Consider the following 26,559-nt stretch of genomic DNA (forward strand, 5'->3'; position numbering starts at 1 on the left):
GGATCCTCACTTGTTGAGCACCGCAGACATCACCGTCAACACAGAACGGTCCAGATCCTGGCCGGGCAGCTGGATGTGGGTGGTGAGTAGTGCCATGGATGGGATGAGGAAAATGAAGATGTGTGCGAGAGTGAATGGTGATGCCCCTTGAAATGGGAGTGAGCAAGAGCCCGGTAGATATGTCATGGGTTTGAGAGTGTGTGAGTTGAGAGTAATGGGAAAAGTGACTTACCCTGGTGGAACAGAGGAGATCATTCATCCTCTTGTGGCAATGGGTGGCTGTCCTCTTTTGCAGGGCATTGGCGTTGACCACCACTGTCATCACCTCCCAAGCCAGATTAGTGATGTTGCTGCCCATCCTGTGGCCAGAGTGGGGATAGAGGACATCATAGTGAGCCTCCACTGCATCCAAAAGGTGCTTGAGAGCTGTGTCATTGAACCTGGGTGGCTGCAGTCTTCTTGCCTTTCAGGGCCATGTCTTCTGTGCAGCAGTTGTGGGCTGGAAGCACTGACAGGTGTATGCACAGCTGCACTTTAAATATGGCTCCTCATGTGATGAAGCGATGAGGTGATGGTGTGGCAGGTGAATGAGAGCCCGTCTGCCATGGAAACGGAATGTTTCCCAGGAATGCATAATTAATACGGTGGGTTTGGGATGATACGGCATGAAAAGCTGCCATCGAAAAATATATGGCACAGGAGGCCATTCAGTCCAACATGGCTCTGCCGGCTGAAAAAGCACTATCCAGCCTAATTTTGCTTTCCAGCTCTCAGTTCATGGCCTTGTGGCTTTGGTAGCTCAAGGGCATATCCAAGTGTGCTTTTTAAAATACGATGAGGATTTCTGCCTCTACCTTTTCAAACAATGAGTTGCAGACCACTACTACCCTCTGGGTGAAAAAAATTACACCTCAACTCCCCTCTAATCCTTGTACCAACTACTTAAAATCTATGCCCCTGGTTATTGGCCTCTCTGCTAATCGATATTGATCCTTCCTATCTATTCTATCCAAGCCCCCCATAATTATATACAGTATATCTCAATTAAATTTCTCTTCACCCTCCTCTGTTCCAAAGAAAACAATCCCAACCTATTCAATCTGTCTTCGTTACTAAAATTTTCAATTTTTGGCAACATCTTCATAGATCTTCTCTCTAGGGTGATATCCTTCCTGTACTACCATGACCAGAACTGTACGCAGTACTCTAGCTGCAGTCTAATTAGCATTCTGTATGGTTGTAACATAACCTTCTTGTTCTTATTCTCTAGGCCTCAGCTAATAAAAGAAGCAATCCCATATGCCTTCTTAACCACCATATATCTACTGATACCTTCAGGGATCTGTGGACATGCACCAAAATTTCTCTGTTCATCTATATTTCTCAGATTCCTATAGTTTATTGGCTAGGAGGGCGGGACATGTCGCCGACGGGAAGGAAAACTCGGAGAGGCAGCCAAATGTCCATTGACTTTGTGTGGAAATTTCCGGTCTCACCAAAATCCTGGCCATTGTGAATTCCCTTGCCTTGTTTGTCCACCTGAAATGCATTATCTCACACTTTTGCAGATTGAATTCCATTTGCCACTTTTCTTCCGACCTTACCAGTCCAATGATATTTTCATGTGGTCTACGGCTTTCTTCCTTACTATCAGCCACGTGGCCAATTTTTGTATCATCTGCAAATTTCTTAATCAGCTCTATTAATATGTGGATAGGCAGTTAAAAAAGCATACAGGATCATGGGCGATATAAGTAGAAGACTATACAAAAATAATTAAGTTGTGCTAAACTTTTATACTTCACTTTTTAGAATTAATAATTAATTTAAACACTATGAAGGCAACAGGGCAGGTGATGTTTTGCAGCTGCAAATGTGGGAGCTTGTAGACTCCAGTGTGATCAAAGACAAATATACCTGCAGTAAGTGTCTGCAGCTCGAGGAACTTTGGCTCAGAGTTAATGAGCTGCCGTTTGAGCTTCAGACACAGTGATGCATCAGGGAGAGAGAAAGTTACCTGGACACTTTGTTCCAGGAGGCAGTCACACTCCTTAGGCTAGAGTCTTCTGATTTAGTCCATGGTCAGGGACAGGAGGGTTTGACTGCGAGTGAGGCAGGTATGGGGATCGAGAAGGTAGAAACGGGGAAGGCTCAGCCTTTGCAATTGTCTAACAGGTCTGAGGTTCTTGCGGCTTGTGTGGATGAAAGCAGAGCTTACGGGGGGGATGAGCAAACAAACAATTGTGCTGTGGTACGGGAAGCCATTCAAGCAGAGGGAGTTAGCAGGAATGTAGTGGTAGTATAGGACAGTATAGTCAGCAGATAGATATGGTTTTCGGTAGCTGACAGCAAGAGTCCAGAAGGCTGTGTTGCCAGTCCAGGTTGGAGTGGAATTTGCAGTGGGAGGGGCAGGGTCCAGTTGTCGTGGTTCTTGTAGGTACCACCAACATAGATAGGATTAGGAAAGACACTCTGCTTAGGAAATATGAGCAGCAATGGGCTAAATTAAAAAGCAGAGCCTCAAGGGTAATAATACAGAGACTGTTTAATAATAATCTCTGGATTATTACCTGTGCCATGAGTGAATGATGTGGGGTAACTAAGATCAGAGAGTTGAATGTGTGGCTCAAAGTTTGTTGTGGGAGAAATGGGTTCTGATTCATGGGGCACTGTACCAGTACTGGGGAAAATGGGGGTTGTACAGTTGGGACAGCCTTCATCCGAACCGTGCTGGGACCGGTGTCCTGGCAAGTCATATAACTAGGGCAGTAGAGAGGGCTTTAAACTTTAGAAGGGGCTTTAAATGGGGGAGAGGGATCAAGTGAGGGAAGGTGTGATAAATTAAAGGGAGAGAACAAGATAAGAGAGCAAGGTAGCAATAAGAGTAATGATCAGAATATGGCTGGAAGAGACAGAGGGTACAAACCTAAGAATGTGCCAGCTGGTAAGGCTAGGGGTTGTCAAAATAATAAAAAGACAGAATTGAAGGCTCTGTATCTGAATGCATGTAGCATTCATAATAAAACGGATGAATTGTCAGCTCAGATAGAAATAAGTATGCATGACCTGATAGCCATTACAGAGACATGGCTGTAAGTTAACAAAGTATGGGACCTGAATATTCAAGGTGCATAACATTTTGCAAGGGCAGGAAACGAGGAAAAGATGGTGGGGTGGCTCTGTTAATTAAGGATGACATTAGTATAATAGTGAGAGATGACCTTAATTCTAAATATCAAGATGTAGAATCAGTTTGAGTAGAGATAAGAAATAGCAAAAGTAAGAAGTCACTTGTGGGAGTAGCTTGTAGGTCCCCTAACAGTAACTACATGGTAAGACGGAGTACACAGGAAGAAATAATGGGGGCTTATGGAAAGGTACTGCAATAATCATGGGTGATTTTAATCTACATACAAATTAGACAAATCAGAAAGGATAGTCTGGAAGATGAGTGCATTGGGTGTTTTCAGATCAATTTCTTAGAGCAGCACATTCTAAAGCCAACATAGAGCAGACTATTCTAGATCTGGTAATGTGCAATGAGACAGGATTAATCAAGACCTCATAGTGAAGGCACCCCTGAGTTGGCTAAAGTGAACTGGGAAATTAGGTTAAGGGATAGGTCAGTAGAGATGCAGTGATAGGCATTTAAGGAGATATTTCATAACAATCAACAAAGATACATTCCAGCGAGATAGAAATACTCAAGGAGAAGGATGCATCATCCATGGCTAACTAAGGAAGTTAAAGATAGTATCAAAATGAAAGAAAAAGCAAACAATTCCACAAAGATTAATGGCAAGTCAGAAGATTGGACAGAATATAAAAACTAGCAAAGATTAACTGAAAAACAATGAGGGAAAAATTAAAGTGTGAGAGAAAACTAACTAGAAATAGGAGAACAGATAGTAAGAGATTCTACAGGTAGTTAAAAAGGAAAAGAGTAACTAATGTGAGCATTGGTCCTCTAGAAAGTGAGTCTGGGGAAATTAATAATGGAAAAAAGGAAATGGCAGACGCATTGAACAGATATTTTATGTCTGTCTTCACTACAGAAGGCACAAATAACATCCCAGAACTATATGTAAACCAAGAGATGAAAGGGAGGGAGGAACTTAAAACAACTATAATCAACAGGAAAAGGGTACTGTGAAAATTATTGGAATTAAAGGCTGACAAGTCCTTAGGTCTTAATGAACTTCATCCTAGGATCTACTGAGAAAGTAGATACATAGTTTTAATTTTCCAAAATTCATTAGATTTTGGAAAAGTCCCAGCAGATTGGAAAATGACAAATATTACTCCTCTATTCAAGGTAAGAGGGAGCCAGAAAGGAAGAAATTACAGGCTAGTTGATCTAATGTTTGTCATAGGGAAAATGCTGGAATTTATTATTAAGGAGGTTATAGCAGGGAACTTAGAAAATCTGAACGCAATCAGGCAGAGTCAAAATGGTTTTGTGAAAGGGAATCCGTGTTTGACTAACTTGTTAGAATTCTTTGAGGAACTGGCAAGCAACATGGATAAAAGGGAACCTGTAGATATGGTGTACTTGAATTTCCAGAAGGCATTTGACAAGGTGCCACATCAAAGGTTACTACTGTACACAAAGTAACAGCTCCTGGTGTAGAGGGTATCATATTAGTAACGATAGAGGATTGATTAGCTAACAGGAAACAGAGAGTATGGATAAAGGGTCATTTTCAGGTTGGGAAGATTTAACTAGTGGATTGCCATAGGGATCAGAGCTAGGGCCTCAATTATTTACAATACAGATCAATAACTTGGATAAACCAACCAAATGGTTGCTAACTATGCTAATCATACAAGGATAGCTAAGAGGGCATAAGGAGTCTAAAAAAGGGATATAGATGGGTTAAGTGAGTGGGCAAAAATTTGGCAGATCGAGTATAATGTGGGAAAATGTGGACTTGTCCACTTTGGCTGGAAGAATAGAAAAGCAGTATATTATTTAAATGAAGAAAGATTGCAGAACTCTGAGGTACAGAGGGATCTGGGTGTCTTGGTACAAGAATCACAAAAAGTTAGTATGCAGGTACAGCAAGTGATTAAGAAGACAAATGGAATGTCATCATTTATAGCAAAAAGAGTGGAATATAAAAGCAGGGATGCTTCACTACAGTTTTACAGGGCATTGGTGAGACCACATCTAGAGTACTGTTTTAAGTTTTGGTCTCCTTATTTAAGGAAGGATATAATTGTGTTAGAAGCAGTTCAGTGAAGGTTCACTCAACTGATTCCTGGGATGAAGGGGTTGTCTTAAGGTGACAGGTTGGGCAGGTTGGGCCTGTATCCATTTGGAGTTTAGAAGAACGAGAGATGATCTTATTGAAACAAGAAGATACGGGAGGGCTTGATAAGGCGGATGCTGAAAGGATGTTTCCCTTGTGGGAGAGACTGGAACTAGGGAACACAGTTTAAAAATAAGGGAAAATGAGGAGGAATTTTTTTTTCAGTGGGTCTTAGTCTATGCAATTCTCTTCCCCTGAGAGCAGTGGAGGCAGAGTCATTGAATATTTTAAAGGCTGTTAGATAGATTCTTGACTGACAAGGGAGTCAGGTAGACAGGAAAGTAGCATAATCAGATCAGCCATGATCTGATCAAAGGCTCGAGGGAACGAATGTTCTACTGCTGCTCCTAATTCATATGTTTGTATATATGTTCGTAATTCACTGGTTGGACCTCAGCTGGAGCATTGTGCCCACCTCACATTAAGAAGGATGTAAAAAGCCTTGGAGCAGGTGCAGAAGCAATTTATTAGAATGCTAACACTAAAATAACAATTGATAATTAATTAATTAATAGCATGATACCAGGGCTGAGAGGCTTGTTATTTAGATAGACTGACTAGAGAAGCCGGGACTGTTATTCTTTGAGCAGTGTTAAGGATTTTGATGGGATAAGTAAGGAGAACCTATTTGCATTGGCAGAATAGGTAACTATGGGATATATCAAGAGATTATGATAATTTTTAATGCAGTAAATTGGTATGATCTGAAATATATTATATATAACATTTATTGGCCTGCATGTTTTAAATGAAGTTACTATTGAACACAGGAACTATTCTGATAAAAATAAAAAACTGCGGATGCTGGAAATCCAAAACAATCTTTCCTTGACCTCTCTGTCTCAATCTCTGGTGATAGGCTGTCCACCAATATCCATTACAAACCTACTGACTCCCACAGCTACCTCGACTACAGCTCCTCACACCCGCTTCCTGTAAGGACTCCATCCCATTCTCTCAGTTCCTTCGCCTCCATCGCATCTGTTCCGATGATGCTACCTTCAAAAACAGTTCCTCTGACATGTCCTCCTTCTTCCTTAACTGAGGATTTCCACCCACGGTCGTTGACAGGGCCCTCAACCGAGTCCGGCCCATCTCCCGCGCATCTGCCCTCACGCCTTCTCCTCCCTCCCAGAAACATGATAGGGTCCCCCTTGTCCTCACTTATCACCCCACCAGCCTCCGCATTCAAAGGATCATCCTCCGCCATTTCTGCCAACTCCAGCATGATGCCACCACCAAACACATCTTCCCTTCACCACCACCCCCCCCCCCCCCCCCCCGTTGGCATTCCGGGGGGATTGTTCCTTCCGGGACACCCTGGTCCACTCCTCCATCACCCCCTACTCCTCAACCCCCACCTATGGCACCTCCCCATGCCCTCGCAAAAGATGTAACACCTGCCCCTTCATTTCCTCTCTCCTCACCGTCCAAGGGCCCAAACACTCCTTTCAAGTGAAGCAGCATTTCACTTGCATTTCCCCTAACTTAGTCTACTGTATTCGTTGCTCCCAATTCAGTCTCCTCTACATTGGAGAGACCAAACGTAAACTGGGTGACCGCTTTGCAGAACACCTGCGGTCTGTCCGCAAGAATGACCCAAACCTCCCTGTCGCTTGCCATTTTAACACTCCACCCTGCTCTCTTGCCCACATGTCTGTCCTTGGCTTGCTCCAGTGAAGCCCAATGCAAACTGGAGGAACAGCACCTCATCTTCCGACTAGGCACTTTACAGCCTTCCGGCCTGAATATTGAATTCAACAACTTTAGGTCTTGAACTCCCTCCTCCATCCCTACCCCCTTTCTGTTTCTTCCCCTTTCCTTTTATTTTTTCCAATAAATTATATAGATTTTTCTTTTCCCACCTATTTCCATTATTTTTAAATATTTTTAAATCTTTTATGTTCCCCCCACCCCCACTAGAGCTATACCTTAATTCCCCAACCATCCATTCTTAATTAGCACATTCGTTTAGATAATTTCACCAACTTCAACACCTGTGTTCTTTTGTCTGTGACATCTTTTGATGATCTGCTTCTATCACTGCTTGTTTGTCCCTATAACCACACCCCCCCCCCACCCCACACACACCTTAAACCAGCTTATATTTCACCCCTTCCTTGGATTCACCTAGTTATGTTGAAGAGTCATGAGGACTTGAAAGTCAACTCTTTTCTTCTCCGCCGATGCTGCCAGACCTGCTGAGTTTTTACAGGAACTATTCTGTTGGATCAGCCATTTATATGTTGGTGAAAGCTGAATCAATGGTAAATTTCAAAAGGGAATTGAATAAATACTTGAAAAGGCAAAATGGGGAAAGATCAGGAGAGCAGAGCCAATCAGATGACTCTTTCAAAGAGCCGGCACTAGCAGTGAAGGTCGAATGGCCTCCTTCTGTTCTGCGTGGCTCCATCAATTATCAAGGTCCTATTTTGTCCCGAATGCTGTTGCGCATTGAGCATTCTTATTCCGCCACAAAGTCTTTTACTTTGTTTTGAATGCAGGTGTTGCTGCAGAGCCAGGGTAATGTTAGGTGTGAACTGGCCTGTCCCCAGCACAGAGAAAATCTCTCGAGGCCCCGCCCCTCCTGGAATGCCAGCGCAGCGACGCGAACGCCCGCGGCCACGTGATCCGAATGGAATGAAAACAATGCGGCGCGCCGCTGTCAATCAGGAGCGTTGCAAACCCCGCCCACATTCTGAGGCGTGGGGGAAGCAGTGAGGAGAAAATAGAGTCTGATCAAGACCTGGAATCCTGGTAGAGGCTGCAAAAAAAAACTGGACAAAACATTGAAGGAAATAAATAAAGCCTCATAACTTGACCGAAAAAACCAACCCAACGACATTGTCAAGTAAGGAAAAACTTAAAAGACTCACCATGCATCTTTCAACAGTTGTATTGTATTGCTGTGTTTAACATATATAGATTATCTATAAAATTTCTTGGTCTAGATTGTTTTAAATAATTGTTACTTTTGAAAACTGGAGCTGTTCTATGAGACGAGCCATTGTGTTTTATCTTCCTAGAATATCATTGCACTGTGATGCTTATTAATAATTTATCTGAATTATTGTTGGAGACTGACCAGGTCTATAATATGACTTTACAGTGACATTTACGGGTGGTCGATTAATGAGAACATTTTTGATGCTGGCAGATTGAAATATATTTTCTCCCTGTTGTGGAATGCGGTTTCTCCGTACGAGTTGCCTTCTATTGGCTCTGATCCGCATAACTTAGCGCAAAGAGAGAGAGAGAGAGAAACTCCAGCGGTTCAGAAACTGCCATCACTTACTCCATTAATTCGGGGACAAATTTCTCGGCAGACTTTTGTGTTTTAAGGTACAGTTAACGAGAGAGAGAGAGATTTCCTCGATGGCAGTGGTAACGTATTAATTTAATTCCTTCTTGTGCTGTCACCTAATTTTTTTTTAAAGGTTCTCTCCACTAACTTGAAGCAAAGTTTCTTTTTAAACTGGAGCCTCAGCGACGTAATGAATCTTTCACAAACTTTCTCCGGGCCCCCAGTCAGTTCGAGGATGGATCAGACTTTCGGAGGGTCCGTCTGTCGCCCTTTGATTTCCTTCCCAGACGGTAGCGATCTCCGAACACTTTTTTCGAAGCCGGCCAGAAGACTCTACGATGACAGCTTGGGGTAGCCGACAATGTCTGCTGAATCAGGGCCGCAAAATAGTCAGCGCTGGAACTTGCATGCTTTCGGAAGTCTGTCATCGATAATTCTGGTGGTTGGGTTAGGTATATACTGTTGTGCAAAGTTTAGAGGGGCTTAAATTGCCTTCCCGACTCTCTTAAAATATCCGACCGTGTACATTTCCGATTGAAATATTTTAAATCCCACCTAGCATATTTTTGGTGTTGATCTAAGAGACTGCAACCAAAAGGGGTGGATTAATATTTCAGTAGAGTCAAAATATTGTTGGAAAAGGTGGTTTGACATTATCGATTCTTTTTCAATCCCTCTATTTATTGTTTTGTTTTTTAACTTTAGCTTCTCATTGATTAAATGCCGCGAATAACACTAATGTAGAGGCTAGTGCTGCATTCGATACATATTATAAAGACGGTCAAAACATTTAATGTATATATTATGTATAATTAGTTTTTCGTCGTAACAATCTGCAAACACGCTGTAATCCAAAATGATGTTATATATTTCTGCGAGCCGATGTTTTGGCATTTTAAAAACAGATTAACCTTTCCCTATACACCCAAGATAAAGCAGAATTTAACTGAATGCCATTTTGATTGCTGTCTTCCTGTTGTCTTGAAAAATCACAAAGCAGCATTATTGATAGCGATTACTTTGTACTTAGGAAAACACGCATTCTATTTTATTTATATTTCAACTGCAGGGTAAAGCCCCCGTTATGTTTCTATTTTCCCTCTGAATATTGATGGACATTTCTGAGACATTTATAACGCAGAACAACTTATATAAACATCGTGGGATTGTACATTATTAAACTAATGACACTTATTTGATATGTAATCTTCGTATTATCGATGCTATAATTTATTTAAAAATGCATATGGATGGTTAATAGTCATTGTGTTTTTTTAAAAAAGGTAGTGATTTAATTTAGTGTTGTTGAGCACATCACAGGTAATGAGTACAGTAGGTTAAGATAATGGTGATTTGTAATGTGTTTGCACGTTGCTGTGACAGAAACAATAATGACGCAACGCATATATGAGAGTTTTGATGGTCATTCCATATATTAAATATGGTACTAACATCCGCATTGGTATAGATGGTGTTGTTTACTTATTTAAGATGTCAGTTGACATGGTTTTCATTAATTTGCATCTAAGATGATGAAAAATTGTTTGATTTGGTTTTAAAATGATTGTGATGCTTGATTTGATAATCTAATAACTACAATCTATGTAGGTTTAATTAGCTATTTCTATTTAGTTACTAGATTCCTATAGAATTCATGTTCTCAAACTGGGGTCTACAAATCCTGGGGTCTACAAGTTCATCAAATGTCCACTGGGCTGGATACTGTCATATAAAGCTCCCAAGAACAGTATATGGAGACTTTTATATTTTTTCTATTTGTTGACTTATTAGCAAGTTATTTCTGTTATGCTTTGCAGTGTTATGGCAGTGTTTTCTAATGGGTAGCTAATACTGTTCTAGCAGTCAAGACAGGGCATCAGTATCTCCTGCTGATTTTTTTGGTGATTTAGATGCAAAATTCTTGCGCTTATCCATCCTATCATAGGGTGATTGCTACTACAGCTACTGAGCAGTCATAGTGTATGGGGAGCTTTAGTAAAAAAGTTGTGGGAAAAACGGGAGGAAAATATAACAGTTATTCATCAATGCCTTAACATATATGTTTGTATTTGTTGATATAATGCTTGTCTTTCAGGAGAGAGGTTATTTTGTGTATTATGTATGCAATTATAAATTAAAGAGGGAATAGTGCAACAAAACCATATGAAGGCAATTTTGTCAACATGTTTGAATTTTGATAGAGACAATTAAAAGTGACTACTACTATGACATTTATTAAATCTTTGAATTCTTCCAAAAATTAGATGTTTTAAAAATATTGTGTAACTCTTATGATTTATTTGTGAGTAAAGTATGTTAGAGGTATTGCAGCTTCATGAAAAAATGTATTAAAAACTATAATCAAGTTATACAATAAAATGTATACCAATGTCTGAAAGTAATTAGCAGGCAGGTGCACTTATTATCTCACGAAATGTAAATACTTTTAATTACTTTATAAGTTTAACAAATTGTTTTGTTTTCCTGTTCAAGTCTTTGCAAGTTATCACCCTCTTGATTGACACTACTAAACAGTTCCATTCAGGGTTAAAGGCAAAAGAAATGAAAATAATAATGCTATAACTTGCCTAAGCTTGTGATAAAATGCACAGCGTACATTTTTTCTACACAGTGCCTATAGTGAAATGAACATGCAAAAATATAAATATTGTTTCACTTTTATTAATCAAATATTAATAAAATAAACTGCCAATTATTTTCAAATCTGTATTCTAGCTACACAGCTACCGACCAGAAAAATTTAAAACTGACTGCTTTGTGTACTTCAGTGGAGCATTCTATTGAATGGCCCTCATCAGGTTGTTGTTTTATCTTTACACAAACCTGTAAGATAATTGTCAACTACTGACTAAAATATTAAGCTATAATCCTTTCTTTCTGCCATTATGGTATTATTTATCTGGATGCGGTAGTTATTGGGTTTTTTTGTGGAGTCTTTCTGTAATTGTAATTTGTAAGGTTCCTTTTGGTATGCTGTTAGTAGAAGTATTCACATTGCAATCCAGAGGGCAAAAGTTCAAGATCTTGCATTTCCTGATAGTAGAATCTGGCACTTTTGATTATGGTGAGTTTTATTCTTTTGTGGTGTGGCCACTTCAGAGGAAGGAAATAACCGACATTGTCCGCTCTAGCTCAGAACAAGTATTTCTCATCCCTGCTTCCCATTCACAGAACTGTATATCTGGCAGTTGTTGAATAGTGGGGAAGTTAGACTACCTTCTGCTTCTTTACCCTGCAAATAATGGCACATTCCTCAGGACTCCTGTCTTAATTTTAAAAAGAGAATCTTAGCTACCCAAAGGAAACAGTCCTGTACTTACAGAAATACATATTTTATTAATATACAGCAGCCAAAATAACATGTTAGTAAATTAAGAAATATAGAAATAAAGAAGGATAACAAATTAGTGCCCAGTATATGCATGACCCCAGTCAGATAGAAACCTGATGACTTTCCAGAGACAGTATGATCTATTAGAATGACAACAAAATGTTGGGAATGGAAGGTACAGATGTACTTCACCCTGCAAAGTAAACCTGTCTCACTTTGGTGTTTTTGAAGGGGTTTAGATGCAGAGTATTAGACACGTTTGCAGTGTGGTCTCCGCCCCTATGTTGGCTTATTAAGTCAAATGGTTAAGTATGGGGAAAATACATATTTATTTCTTCATTTAAGTTTCTATTTTTTGAATACTATTCATGGTGAATTATTGCAGTTCTACAGGAAGATGACCTGTGCCAAATTGATGAATTCAAGGATGAATGAAGTACTATCCAAGCTGAAGCATCTCATTTGTTCTTAACCTGTAGGCAGGTATGAGAAATTTCACAAATGATAGGAGACAGTGCAAAATAGAGATTAAGACCATAAGATGTAAGGGCAGAAGTAGACCATTCAGCCCATCGAGTCATGGCTGGTCTGATAATCCTCAATTCCATTTTCCTGTCTTTTCCCCATAACCCTTGATTCCCTGACTGATTAAAAATCTGTCTATCTCACCTTGAATATACTTAATGACCCAGCCTCTACAGCCTTCTGTGGTAAACAATTCCCTTGTAGATTCACTACCCTTTGAGAGAACAAATTCCTCCTCATCTGTGACTTAAATGGGCAACCCTTTACTCTGGGATTATGGCCTCTGGTCCTAGACTGTCCCACAAGTGGAAACAACCTTTCTGCAACTATCCTGTCAAGCCCCCCAAGAATCTTATATGTTTCAATAAGGTCGCCTCTCATTCTTCTAAATTCCAACGAGTACAGGCTCAACCTACTCAACCTCTCCTCATAAGAAAATCCCTCCATACCCGGGATCAACCTACTGAACCTTCTCTGGACTGCCTCTAATGCCAGTGTATCTTTCCTTAGATAAGGTGACCAAAACTATTCACAGTATTCTAGGTGTGATCTAACTAATGCCTTGTATGGTTTTAGCAAGACTTCCCTATTTTTATACTCCATTCCCATTGAAATAAAGGGCACATTCCATTGCTTTCCCTATTACCTGCTGAACTTGTATGCTAGCTTTTTGTGATTCATGCTCGAGGACCCTCAAATCCGCCTGTGCTGCAGCTTTCTGCAGTCTTTCTCCATTTAAATAATATTCAGTTCCTCTACTCTTCCTGCTGAAGTGCATAACCTTACATTTTCCCACATTATATTCCATCTGCCAAGTTCTTGTCCACTCACTTAACCTGTCTGTATCCCTCTGTAGACTCTCTGTGTCATTTTCACCGCTTGCCTTCCCACCCATTTTTGTGTCATCCACAAACTTGGCGATAGTACATTCACTTTCTTTATCCAAGTCATTAATTGTGAATAATTGTGACCCCATCACTGATCCCTGTGGCACTCCACTAGTTACAGGTTGCCATCCTGAAAATGCCCACCTTATCCCAACTCTCTGTCTATTAGTTAGCCAATCCTTTATGATAATATACTACCTCCAACACCATGAGCTCTTACCTTTATTAAGTAGTCTTATATGCAGTACTTTATTGAATGCCTTTTGAAAATCCAAATATATTACATCTACTGGTTCTCCTTTATCTATCCTGCTTATTACCACCTCAAAGAATTCTAATAAATTTGTCAGACATGATTTCCCCTTCATGAAGCCATGCTGACTCTGCTTGTTTGCATTATGCATTTCTAAAAGCTCTGCTATTACATACTTTACAATAGACCCTAACATTTTCCCAATGACAGATGTTAAGCTAACTGGCCTATAGTTACCTGTTTTGTCTCCCTCCCTTTTTGAATAAGGGTGTTACATTGGCAGTTTTCCAATCCTCTGGGACTTCTTCAAAATCAAGGGGAAAATTTTCTCCCTGTTGGGGTTGCTGAGTGAGTGTGGGCCAGCGCACAGCTGATCACTGCCCATGATGGGCTGTGCACCGCCATTTTACATGGGCGGGCCAATTAAGGCCTGCCAAGCGTGACACGTACCCAGAAGCGCTGTGCGTTCCCTGTGCGGACGGGGAGAGTAGGCTGACACGGGGCCTGCACTCTTTCGCACATGCGCTCGAAAGAGCGCCAAAATCTCCTTGACACACACAGCTGCCTCAGGGAGATTAGTTTGATTGTCAGAGAAAAATACTTTAAGACATGTCCCCTCATGTGACAGTGTCACATGAGCTGGGACAGGTCAATGAACAGTAATAAAAAGTTTTATTCAATTTATAAACACTTCATGAAACCTCATCCGCCCTTGGATGAGGTTTCATGATAAAGGCAAAGGCTGCCTGGGCTCTTCACCTGCCTGCCAACCTTAAGGTTGGACAGGTAGCTCAGTTAATTACTTTAATTAGTTTTTAAATGGCCTTAATAGGCCTTTAACAGTTTGGCAGGCCCTTCGAATTGAAGATCTGAATGACGCGCAGTGACATCGGGACACACCTGATGTCACTGCGCGTCATTTTATGTGTCGGTGAGCGGGGCACGCCCCTGCAAGCCGACCGAAGATTCTGGCCCTAAGTGAAAGGTTACTACCAGTGCATCCACTATCTCTGTAGCTATTTCCTTTAATATCCTAGGATGCAACCCATCAGATCCAGGGGACTTATCGGCCTTTGGCCCCATTAGTTTCCCTAGTACTTCTTCTCTAGTGATATTTATTGTATTTATTTCCACCCCCGCCCCCCGGCCTTTGCCTCTTGATTATTTAGTAGTTTTGGAATGCTTTTAGTGTCTTCTACCGTGAAGACTGATGCAAAGTATTTATTCAACTCCTCTGCCATTTCCTGGTTCCCCATTATTATTTCCCCAGCCTCATTTTCTAAGGGGCCTAGGTTCATTTTGGCCTCTGTCTTCCTTTTTATATATTTAAATAAGCTCTTGCTGTCCATTTTTGTATTACTTGCCAGTTTGCCCTCAAAGTTTATTTTCTCCCTCTATCTTTTTTGTCATCTTTTGTTGGTTTTTAAAATTTTCTTAATCCTCTGATTTACCATTAATTTGCCACTTTGTGTGATTGTCAGAGAAAAATACTTTAAGACATGTCCCCTCATGTGACAGTGTCACATGAGCTGGGACAGGTCAATGAACAGTAATAAAAAGTTTTATTCAATTTATAAACACTTCATGAAACCTCATCCGCCCTTGGATGAGGTTTCATGATAAAGGCAAAGGCTGCCTGGGCTCTTCACCTGCCTGCCAACCTTAAGGTTGGACAGGTAGCTCAGTTAATTACTTTCAATTTAATGCTATCCTTAACTTCCTTGGTTAGCCATGATTGCTTTATCCCCTTCCTAGCTTCTTCCCCACTGGGATATATCTTTGTTGTGAGTCATGAACTATTTTCTGAAATGCCTGCCATTGTTCATCAACCGCCTTTTCCGCTAGACTCCTTTTCCAGTCCACTCCAGCCAACTCTGCCCTCATTCCTTTTTAATTACCCTTATTTAAGATAAGCACAGTTGTTTCCGACCCAAGTTTCTCACTCTCAAACTGAATGCTAAATTCTACCATGTTATGGTCAATGTTTCCTATTCCTAGGGGATCTTTTACTCTGAGATCATTTATTAAACCTGCTTCATTACACATTACCAGATCCAAAATAGCCTGATTCCTGGTTGGATTCATGATATATTGTTCTAGGAAACTGTCCCGAATACACTCTATGAATTCTTGCTGGTGGCTACCTCTGCCTATTTGATTTTCCTAATCTACATGAAGATTAAAGTCACCCATGATTAATGTACTGCCTTTTTTACATGCCCTCATTATCTCCTGATATATTCTCTATCCTACAGTATAGCTACTGTTAGGGGGCCTATAGACTACTCCCACCAGTGTCTTCTTCCCCTTGTTATTTCTTACCTCCACCCATATGGATTCTACATCTTTCGATCCAAGATCATTTCTTGCTATTGTACTTATTCCATCTCATACTAACAAAGCTACCCCACGACCCTTTCCTTCCTGTCTGTCCTTTCGAAAAGTCACATACCCCTGAATACTTAGTTCCCACTTTGATCTCCTTGTAACCATGTCTCCGTGATGGCTATACGATCATACCCATTAACCTCTATTTGTGCCGTTAATTCATTAATTTTGTTCCGAATACCACGTGAATTTAAGTAAAGAACCATTAATTTTGCCTTTTTACCATTTTTTCCTCCTCTGACCCTATTTGCTGCTGTTTTATGTTTGTACACTCTGTCCCTTCCTGTCACACTCTGGGTGTCATTACCTAAATAACTGCCCTGTAATGCTGTCATATCCTTTTGCTTTGTAAGCCTATGTATCCCCTCTCCAGAACCCCTCTATTTAGTTTAAAGCCCTCTCTACAGCCCTAGTTATTCAATTTGCCAGGACACTGGTCCCAGCAGGGTTCAAGAGAAGCCCATCCCACTGGAACAGCTTCCTTCTAACAGACTATAGGACTAGCATCTTTATAGAGCCTTTCACAATGTTTTACAGCCTTTAGGAGAGTATAATGTAGGAAGTGTCAGACAAGATTTAAGTTCATAATGAGGCTTGACTCAGAGTGCTACTAGTGAACTAAGCTCACTCTTAACAATATGAAATAAAAACAAAAATAGGTGGAAAAGCTCAGCAGGTCTGACAGCAGCTGTGGAGAGGAAGACAGTTAACATTTCGAATTCGAACACAATCTGATGAAGGGTCATACAGACTTTAACTCTGTCTTCCCCTCCACAGATACTGTCAGACCTGCTGAGCTTTTCCACCTATTTTTGTTTTTATTTCAGATTTCCAGCATCCACAGTATTTTGCTTTTATCTTAACAAAATGAGTTGGCTGTGATGTCAGAAAGGGCTAGAGTTCCGCCACTGAATATGCAAGTATGAAATAGCAAAAAGCAATGCTATTCAAAAGCATGAAATATTGTTTTTGAATAACATTGTTTTTCTCAGATATGGGGCAATATGGGGGCCTGGCTAGGAAGAAAATAAACACCACACAGAATTTCTGCTTTCTGATTGATATCTAGTGTCTTGTGCTGTAAATTATACTTATGCAGTCATCTGGTGAAGATAGGGTGAAGCCTGGCTGCGATATCCTCCATTGTCACGTTCCCTGCCTTGGTGCCTTGACCCATATGTAAAGAATGACCATAAGGGAGCTATCCAGCTCTGCTGACAAATGTGCAACCGTACCCTGACAGGCATCAGCATTTTTAAGAGAGTGGGAAAAAAGGGGGTGAATATTAGAGGGGGATAAACTGTGCTCTTCTTAAGTATTCAAGTGGTCAGTTACCCTACTAAAGAATACAAGATGTTCTCCCAGCTTTCAAAATATGCACAGTTTTTACAATGAAGATTTGTGAATGTTCTGTAATAGATTTAGACAAATATGTCAAAATACACAACATTTCAAAATATTCCTGGAATATCAGAATTTTCAGCTTTGTTTTTTTTACTGTAATCCTCAGGTGCTTCAAATATGTGTATGTGTAAGTAAGCACCAAAAAGGGAGGAAATAAAGTGAATGTAATGTAGTGACTATTCAATTTCGCATTTAATTTTTCTGTTATCTCACACAACATCTTGTGTAACTGTGACAAAGGTAAACTGTCCTTCATCATCCTTCTTGACCTGTCTGCAGTCTTTGACACTGTTAACCACACCATCCTCCTCCAATGCCTCTCCACCATCATCCAGCTGGGTGGGACTGCTTACTTCTGGTTCTATTCTTATCTGTCTAATCGTATCCAGAGAATACTTGCAATGGCTTCTTTTCCCTTTCCTGCATTATTACATCTGGTGTTCCTTAAGGATCTATTCTTGGCTTGCTCCTATTTCCCATCCATGTGCTGCCCCATGGCGAGATCATCCAAAAGCACAGTGTTAGTTTTCACGCGTATGCTGATGACACTCCGTTTTACCTCACTACTACCTCTCTCAACTCCTCCACTGTTGTTAAATTATCACACTGCATATCTGACATCCATTACTAGAGGAGCAGAAACTTGCTCCAATTAAAAGCCGTTGTCTTCGGTCATCCCTAGCTACCGACTGTCTAACTGTTGGAGTCTAAACAACACTGTTCACAACCTTGGTGTCATATTTGATCCCAAGACGGACTCACAGTCACATATCTGCACCATTACTAAGACCACCTATTTCCACCTCTCTGTCATCACCCGATTTTGCCCCTTACTCAGCTCATCTGCTGCTGAAATCCTCATTCATTCCTTCATTACCTCTAGACTTGACTATTCCAACACACTACAGGCTGGTTTCTCACATTTTACCCTCTGTAAAGTTGAGGTCAACCTAAACTCTGTTGCTGGTGTCCTTACCCACGCTAAGTCCTGTTCCCCTGTTGCTTGCTACATTGACTCCCAATCAAGCCATGTTTTCAAAATCCTCCATAGCCTCACTCCTTCTTATCTCTGTAACCTTCTCCAGCTCACAACACTCCGTGACATCTGTGCTCATCTAATTCTAGCCTCTGGAATATCCCCAATTTTAATTGCTCCACCCATAGGTGGCCATTCCTTCAGCAGCCAAGGCCCTAAGCTCTGGAATTCTCTCCGTAAAACTCTCTGACTTTCTACTCCTCTTTCTTCCTTTAAGACACACATTAGAGCCAACGTTTTTGACCAAGCTTTTGTCCTAATATTGCCTTTTGTGGCTCAGTGATTAATTTTCCTTTATAATTCTCCATTTGAAGTGCCTTCGAACATTTCATTATATTAAAGGTGCTATATAAATGTAAGTTGTTATTGTCGCAATCTTATTTTGAGCTTTTCTACATTTCAGGTAAGGATGCCTATAAGAATGAAGTCAAAGTAGACTTTATGTTGAAAAAAATTCAAGGACCACAAGTAGGCATCAGTAAAAGGAAGAAAACTACAATGATTACAGCAAACTAAACGTTAACTTTCTGAAAATCTTTGTAGCACCAGAAACCCAAAGACAGCTTATTTATGATAAACAAAAGTTGGTTTTGTGATGAGGCCAAAGACATTTCCAGCCACTTCGTATGCTGGAAACAGCCGCCAGAGACTGCAGGAAATTCGGGAAGGGTTGAAACAACCTCATAAACCTTCAAGTCAAGCTTTAAATGTTGGCGTGAACAATGAAACTCAGCTTGACCCGAAAGTTGGAAAGGATGCCACCAGGCAGCAGCAGATGCGACCAGTCCCAAAATTTGGGCCTTATCAGAAAGCTCTCAGAGAAATCAGAAACTCCTTGATGCCATTTGCAAATGAGTCAGGTTCATCTAACAGTGTTGAAGTAAACAGACAGATGCTTCAAGAATTGGTGAACGCTGGGTGTGATCAGGTAAGTCATAAAGATATTATAACTTTGCTATATGTCAATAATTTTATAAGTTTATATTTCTATCTTGAAGATTTTGATGTCTGCTGGGTAACAGAAAAAATACCGACCCCCAAATTTCCATGGTGTAAGTTGAAAATGAGTGCAATAGAGAAAAAGAAAGTAGGGCAGGCCTCAGAAATGCTGCATCCCAGCCCAGACTATGCATTTCCATCAGGGCTTGTTGGGTGGAACTCTGTCAGCATCAAATATAGCCCATTATGTCTGAGGGGGTATGGCTAAAGGGCAATTAATTTTCTCAGAGTTATCCTGCCTTCTGCTATGTAATCTGGATGAACCCAGCATACAGGTCAACTAAGGGGTCAAAGTAGTCTTGGTGTGCAGGCTCGTGTCTTGGCCTGAAAGACGTCAGAAATTGTCCGCTTATACAAAGAGGGCTGATTATTTTTGTGGCTGCATTTTCTGGAAATGGGGGGGAAGATGGATGTTATCTGCTCCCCAGGCCCTGCCACAACCCCACCATGCAATCATTTAATGCTGCTTTTCCCACCTTCTTTGGTGGATAACAAAGCAGATCAACAGTGTCATGGGCTTGTCATTACCATGTAAATGAGGCGACCCTAGACACTCAGGACTGGAGGTCACTGGTAACTTCTCCACTGCCAGAAGACCATGCCTGAGGATTTCCAAGGCCATTGTTTCATCAATCAATGTCCCATTCCCAAATGCTGTGGTTGGAAAAGGTATTTTTCTCTTCTCTGACTTCCCTCCCACATGATACTATTGGTTGTTCTGTGGGTGCCTGCCAGCTGTCCTCCAATATTTTACCCATGTAATTAATCTCTAAATAAAGCCTGGACAGTGAATGTTGGAAGACTGTTCAATTGTGGGAGTCATTCAGTCCTCCCTTGAGCTTTACACTTTACAACTATCGCTGGATGGCGATCAGGAATGAGAACTCGACTGATGTTATACCTTTTCCCCTTACCTGAGAAGAATGAGGTTAGCTGTAGTGCCTGCCACTATTCTGCTGAGATTTACTAATTCAACACAGATTGGGGTGAATCCTAGGACTTTTCTGGTCTATATGGCTCAGCACCACTTTACACAGTACGTTTACTGCCTAAACCTCAGGCATTCAAATAAAGAGCTCTAAGACGGTTGGAATTTTGTTTAAAAGATTCATAGTGTTTATTTTGTACATTTGCTAAATAACTCTCAACTGGAGAACTTCACAAGCGGGATGTTGTCTGTCATCACTTGGTATTATGTTGTGGTATGTCCTGACTATGATTGCAAAACCTGCATGTGCATGGATCCACTATCATGCAGACTCCCTTGTGTACTCATTTGACTTTTGCTCAATGAGGAAAATTTTATGTATCTCTGTTGGTTGCAGAATTCCAACAGTGACCCCGTCATTTTCTTATGAGGAAGTCCTGGAATATTGTCTCTGTATTATTTGATTTAGATTTTCCATTTAATGTATCACACATTACTTTAGGCCTCTTCTGTCATTGGGTAAGGTTTAAAAATCGTATGTGTTTGCTGAACCTTGATTCCATTATAGTTTTATTGGTGTCTTGTTTTCTATACTAATTGATAATAACACAGCTCTGGTTTGCATGCTTTCTTAAACATATTTTTGATGTTTTTTGAACTTGGGTTAAAATTTTAAAAAACTGTTAAGATAAATAATTAAAAAATATATTTAATTAATTGAAATGTGAAGAGAAAAATGACTTCTGCCTAATATTAACAAAATATATATGTAGTACTTTGAGAAAATACTTTTCTTTGTGCTGTTGAATACAATTTAAATTTTATTTTTGAGTCAGGTGTGAAACACTGGTGTTTGGGGAACTTTTATATATATTTTTCTGATATTCACTTTTGCTCTGCTAGATATAAAATGGATTCATACTGTTTGCACAGCAGGTGCAAAGAACTTATGACAAAGCTGCTCAAGTTTTGAATTATAAAAAGCAAAAGACAATCACATGATAAGTTGTACTTGCCTCATTAAAAGGCTGTCTAAGTGCTGTGCATTGGACTGGAAAAAAGGAAATGGAGGAGAGGTTTCATCCTCATTATTTTATTCTTTCATGGGTTGTGTCGTTGGCAAGGCAAGCATTTATTGCCCATCCCTAATTGCCGTTTGGTGGTGAGCGTCATCTTGTACCTCTGCAGTTCACGAGGTGTAGGTACACAAACACTGCTTTTAGGGAGAAAGTTCCAGGTTTTTGACCTGGCAACAGTAAAGAAACGATGATATAGTTTCAAGGCAAGATGGTGTATGACTTGGAGAGAAGCTAGCAGGTGATAGTGTTCCCATGTATCAATTTCCCTTATTATTCTAGGTGGTAGAGGTCGCGGTTTTGGAAGGTGCCGTTGAAGGAGGCTTAGCCAGTTACTGCTGTGCATCAGTGGTGAAGGGATGAATGTTTAAGGTGGTGGATGGGGTGCCGATCAACGGGCTGCTTTGTCCTGGATTGTGTCAAGCTGCAGTCATCCAGGCAAGTGGTGTGTACTCCATCACATTCCTGTCTTGTGCCTTGTAGATGGTGGACAGGCTTTGGGGAGTCAGGAGGGAGTTACTCCCAGCCTCTTGTCTTGCTCTTGCAGGAGATGGTAATTGCCTAGCACTTGTGTGGCATGAGTGTTACTTGCTATTTATCAGCCTAAGCCTGAATGTTGTCCAGTTACGCTTTGTGGCACCTTCAAACCCTTCTCTGGGTGAAGAAGCTCTTCCTAATTTCCTATTGGATTTATTGGTGACACTCTTATACTTGTGGCCCCTAGTTTTGGTCTCCCCACAGGTAGAAACATAATTTCTTTGTCTATCCTATCAAACCCTTTCAGAATCTTAAATACCTCTATCAGTTCATTCCTCAGCCATTCCTTTTTCTGGAGAAACAAGCCTCAGCCTGTTCAAATTTCCTGATAAGTATAACTCTCAATTCTGAAGTCTTACTTGCAATGACTGTCTTTAATGAGAACTTGCATCAGCCTCCAATTCCTAGAAGGACGTTATTTTTCACATGCATTTGCTGTTTTCAGATACTTAAAAACATTTTTGACAGAATACTTATACATAATTGTTAAAATTACTGTACAGTTTTGTCATATGGTGCATACAGTGTACATTGACACATTTAGGGCTGTTACAAATGGCTTTTCACATGTTGAAAAACCCTATTTACTTCATTCTGATCTGAACAAATTCAACTAGATTTGCTTTTTCATTAGCACAGAACATTCTCCAAAAGAGGTAGCAAATCAAATCAAATTCTATCAATACATTCTATTCATAATTTTGTTTCAAGTATTAATTTCCAAAGCCAAAATGTTCTGTTCTTGTAAGATTACTGTAATCTGAAAGCACACAATAATCTCCTCACCACTATTGCAAGGAACAACTTCTATTCTGTACTACCGTTTGTTCTGCAAACCCAACAAAGTCCATCCTATGTAACTAAGGCAAGTAGTATAACACATTAATTTAAGCTTAGCTAAAATAACAAACATTAATGTCATTATTATAGTGCTTAGTGACGCACCACCCAATCCATCTTTCAGGTAAGATGTACTAGCAGGGCCCTGTCTGCCCACTCAGGTGGACATTAACGATCCCATGGCACTATTCAAGAAAGAACAGGAAAGTTCTCCTCGGTGTCCTGGCCAATCTTTATCCATAAACCAACACTACAAGAAATACATGATCTGGTCATTAGTTCCTTGCTGTTTGTGGGATCTTGCTTTGTGTAAATTGGCTGCCACATTTTCTACATCACAATAGCAATTACACTTCACTGCTTTAAAGCACTTTGGGATGTCCTGAGGTTGTTAGAGCCACTATGTAAATGGAAGTTCTTTCATTCTTTCATCTTTCACAAAGATTGTGTTACATTTTAAGCTCCCTTCCTTCAGCAACAACATGAAGATCCTATGCTTTGTAATGATGTTATCAAGGATGGTGAAGGGAAAATTTGTATTTGTACCACATTTCAAGTACAAAACAAAAGTGTCATAAGATGCCAAGATATGCTGAGATAATATTTTATAAGATGGTGTAGCCATAGATCTGTACCTTCAGATTTAGGATTAAAAATATGAATTCATAAACTTGAGCTCTTGGGAAGGGATTTCAACAGCATTATAGCTGCTTGAAAGTTGTCAGTAACCAAAAACAAAGTAGCTCATTGCATTTTCTGTGGCATCTGAGACAATTTTTCAGTGATTTGTAATAATCCCAGTGGTGCATATACAGAATGATTCAGGAAAATTAATCCAAATTAGAAGACTTGTCAATACTTCAATTATACTGTGACTACATTGTAACAACAAATAAAATACAGCCTTTGTAAATTTAAATGATTTTGTTGTGGTTCACGTAATCTATATTGTTCACCCATTTCCTTTCATCTGTAATATATCATCATACATATAAAAGAATTTGTAAGAAAAATAAGATGCATTGATACAGGAGTAGATTTTCATTCTTATTGTTAAGTATTGCTTGGGTGGAGCACCAAAAGGCAAAAATGATGGATGGACTGCATGCCAGTAACAAAATAACCCAGATTTTTCTTCCATTTAAATGAATGGACAGAACATTTGGCAGATTATGTTAGTGATGAGCAATCCTCTCCATCCGATTTTTCTTTTAGCACTCTATCTAGATGATGATTAACACCCAGGTGGTAAAGACAAAACTCTACCCTGTAGTGCCTCAGGATATCCCAAAGCACTCACAACTGCATAACTACTTTTGAAGTGTAGTCACTATTGCTATGTATATATACGTTGCAGCCAATTTATACACAGCAATATCCCACAAACTGGAAATAAGTTGAATGCTTAGTTAATCTTTTTTAATTGTTTTGTTTGGGGGGTGAAATGTTGGTTAGGACACTGAGAAAGATCCCTGCAATTCTTGAAATAATGCCATGAAACCTTTTACAGCCTCCTGAATACAGCTTCAGTTTAACAGCTCACCTGAAAGGCAGCACCTCATAATACAGCATTCTGTCAGTATTCCTCAGAAGTGTCAGTTTAGGTTATATGCTCATGTCCTGCAGGGTCTTTAACCTACAATCAAAGGGGAAGGGTATTTGTTGTCTGTTGAGCAAAGTTGATATTCATTTGTACAAGTTAATGTAGAAAAATTGTATTCAAAATGAACTGTAAAGCCGCAGAAGGGGCGAATATATGTGTGTAAAAGATTTTGCTGATTTTATCAGCTGGGAAAATGTAATCTTCATAAAAGCATAATATTGCGGAGCTGGACATTTGAAATAAAAACGGAAAATGCTGGAAAAACTAAACAGGTCTGGCAGCTTCTGTGGACAGAGAAACAGTTAACATTTCAAGTCCATATGACTCTTCTTCATTCTGTCTCTTTTCAAATTTTCCACTGAATTTAATATTTTGTTCTTTTCTTGGCACATTTTTCTCTTTCGTCCTTACCTTTTGCCTTTGCTTAAAGTTATTGACCCCTTGCTGAGTAAAGTTTCATGATTATCATTTGCCCTCTGTCACCTTACGCATGTGGGAATTAATTATAACAAAAACAAAAACAGAATTACCTGGAAAAACTCAGCAGGTCTGGCAGCATCGGCGGAGAAGAAAAGAGTTGACGTTTCGAGTCCTCATGACCCTTCGACAGAAATTATGTTTGACTCTTAACAATGTGCAATGCTAGAATATTTCTCTAAGGAAGGCATCACAATTGAACCCATTCTGTTCTCACCAAACCTTTACACGTGCATACACTTCCAACAGAGATCACTGATTAATGATCAGAAACTAGAAACCTCCCTAAACCTGCAGCAGCGAAACTAATCATAGTGCACTTCCACATTGGCTGAAATTAGCTAAATTAGCATCGGGATTGTTCCGGGAATGTTCCTTGTCTATATACCAGAGTTATTCACTGGATAAACTCGCTAAATCATTGGGATGTCAGATTAACTTTTTAAATGAAAACTGAACAGTTTCAAAAAATTTGTAAAAGTTAATCTGAAAATGAAGAACCCTATCTTTGCAATATTCAAATGTGTCAATGTTGCACAAATTTTATTCTATTGACCTGGAGAACATAATGTTCTAAATGAATTGTCTTCCTAATATTGTTAATGTATTTTTCAGTATTTACATTATTTTCAATGAGAACTCTTGCACAGTAGATTGCAGTTAATTTTAGTGGTAGAGCATTTTTTTTTAACTAGCTAACAGAAGATGCATTATCTATAGCAGTTTAATCCTGGAGTGTCAGTCAGTTGCTTTCAAATAATTTCTGTGACATGATTGCATAAGTAAATATTTGCAACCTAGTTTTGAATAAGATCTCATCGTTGTTCACCAGAAATTTTGAGGCCAAGCTCAGTGATGATTGAGAATGTCATTGAACTAAACAGGAAAGGTCTGGTGTAAACTTCATGAACGTTATGTTACATTTCCTCTTGAATGGCTAAATTTCACAGATGCATAGCTTAGTGAACGTGTGCAACAATCCTTTCAAACCATGTAAAATATTTCAAGACTGCTAGCAAAAGGATAAACACTATCTGAATTAATTAGCAATTTACAGGAAGAATGGATGACATTTTAACAGGCAAGTTATTGTTTAGTACTAGGCTGTTAATTGGGTCTTGGAATTTAGTAACTCAGTTAGCAGGATGGTTGTATTTCTATAATGATTGCATTGGAGCTGTTTGCCAGAATTAGTCATTGTTTTTTAATGCAACATGTTTTTCATCTCATTTGACATATACTTGTTTTCAGGAAGGCATAACCATTATTTTTAGCATGATATTTCATTCAGTATTAGTATACTTAACAGATTTCTGTGAGAAAATGTTTCTCACATGTATTTCATGTCTTTGAACCCCATGTCAAATTTCTCTCATTTTCCCTCCATTCCTGAAGCCATTGTATCATGATGGGATTTGGTTCAAAGGCCCATTTACCATCATCCTGGTTTTTAGTACCTCACCCAAATGACCATTTTTCATTCCACAGTCTAAGCAGCAAATGTTACCAGACTGTTCAATTTGAGGTATGGGGGCTGGGGTATGAAGAGTGCCACAGTCTAACCTAATGCCTTCCCCACTTGAAGTCTGTATTTTCTGTCAGAAGTTACTCAATAGTAAATAAGGAGCAGGAACACTG

General features: G+C 39.8%; 1 protein-coding gene across 8 annotated transcripts in view; it reads left to right on the forward strand.

Moving 5' to 3' along the window:
* The first annotated feature begins 7,869 nt into the window (after positions 1 to 7,869).
* The window catches only part of lats2 (large tumor suppressor kinase 2), a 97,425-nt gene continuing 78,735 nt past the window's right edge, over positions 7,870 to 26,559 (forward strand). The window contains exons 1-4 of one of the 8 annotated variants that reach the window (XM_041199326.1): positions 7,870 to 8,163; positions 8,422 to 8,696; positions 12,354 to 12,451; positions 18,865 to 19,389. In XM_041199326.1, the coding sequence (XP_041055260.1) occupies positions 19,057 to 19,389 (333 nt within the window). In that variant the 5' untranslated portion in view covers positions 7,870 to 8,163; positions 8,422 to 8,696; positions 12,354 to 12,451; positions 18,865 to 19,056. The remainder of the gene's footprint in view (positions 8,164 to 8,421; positions 8,697 to 12,353; positions 12,452 to 18,864; positions 19,390 to 26,559) is intronic. The other 7 variants (XM_041199332.1, XM_041199329.1, XM_041199334.1 and 4 more) reach the window with 7 other exon arrangements.

Source organism: Carcharodon carcharias, chromosome 11, assembly GCF_017639515.1.
Source record: "Carcharodon carcharias isolate sCarCar2 chromosome 11, sCarCar2.pri, whole genome shotgun sequence".
Taxonomy (NCBI): Eukaryota; Metazoa; Chordata; class Chondrichthyes; order Lamniformes; family Lamnidae; genus Carcharodon; species Carcharodon carcharias.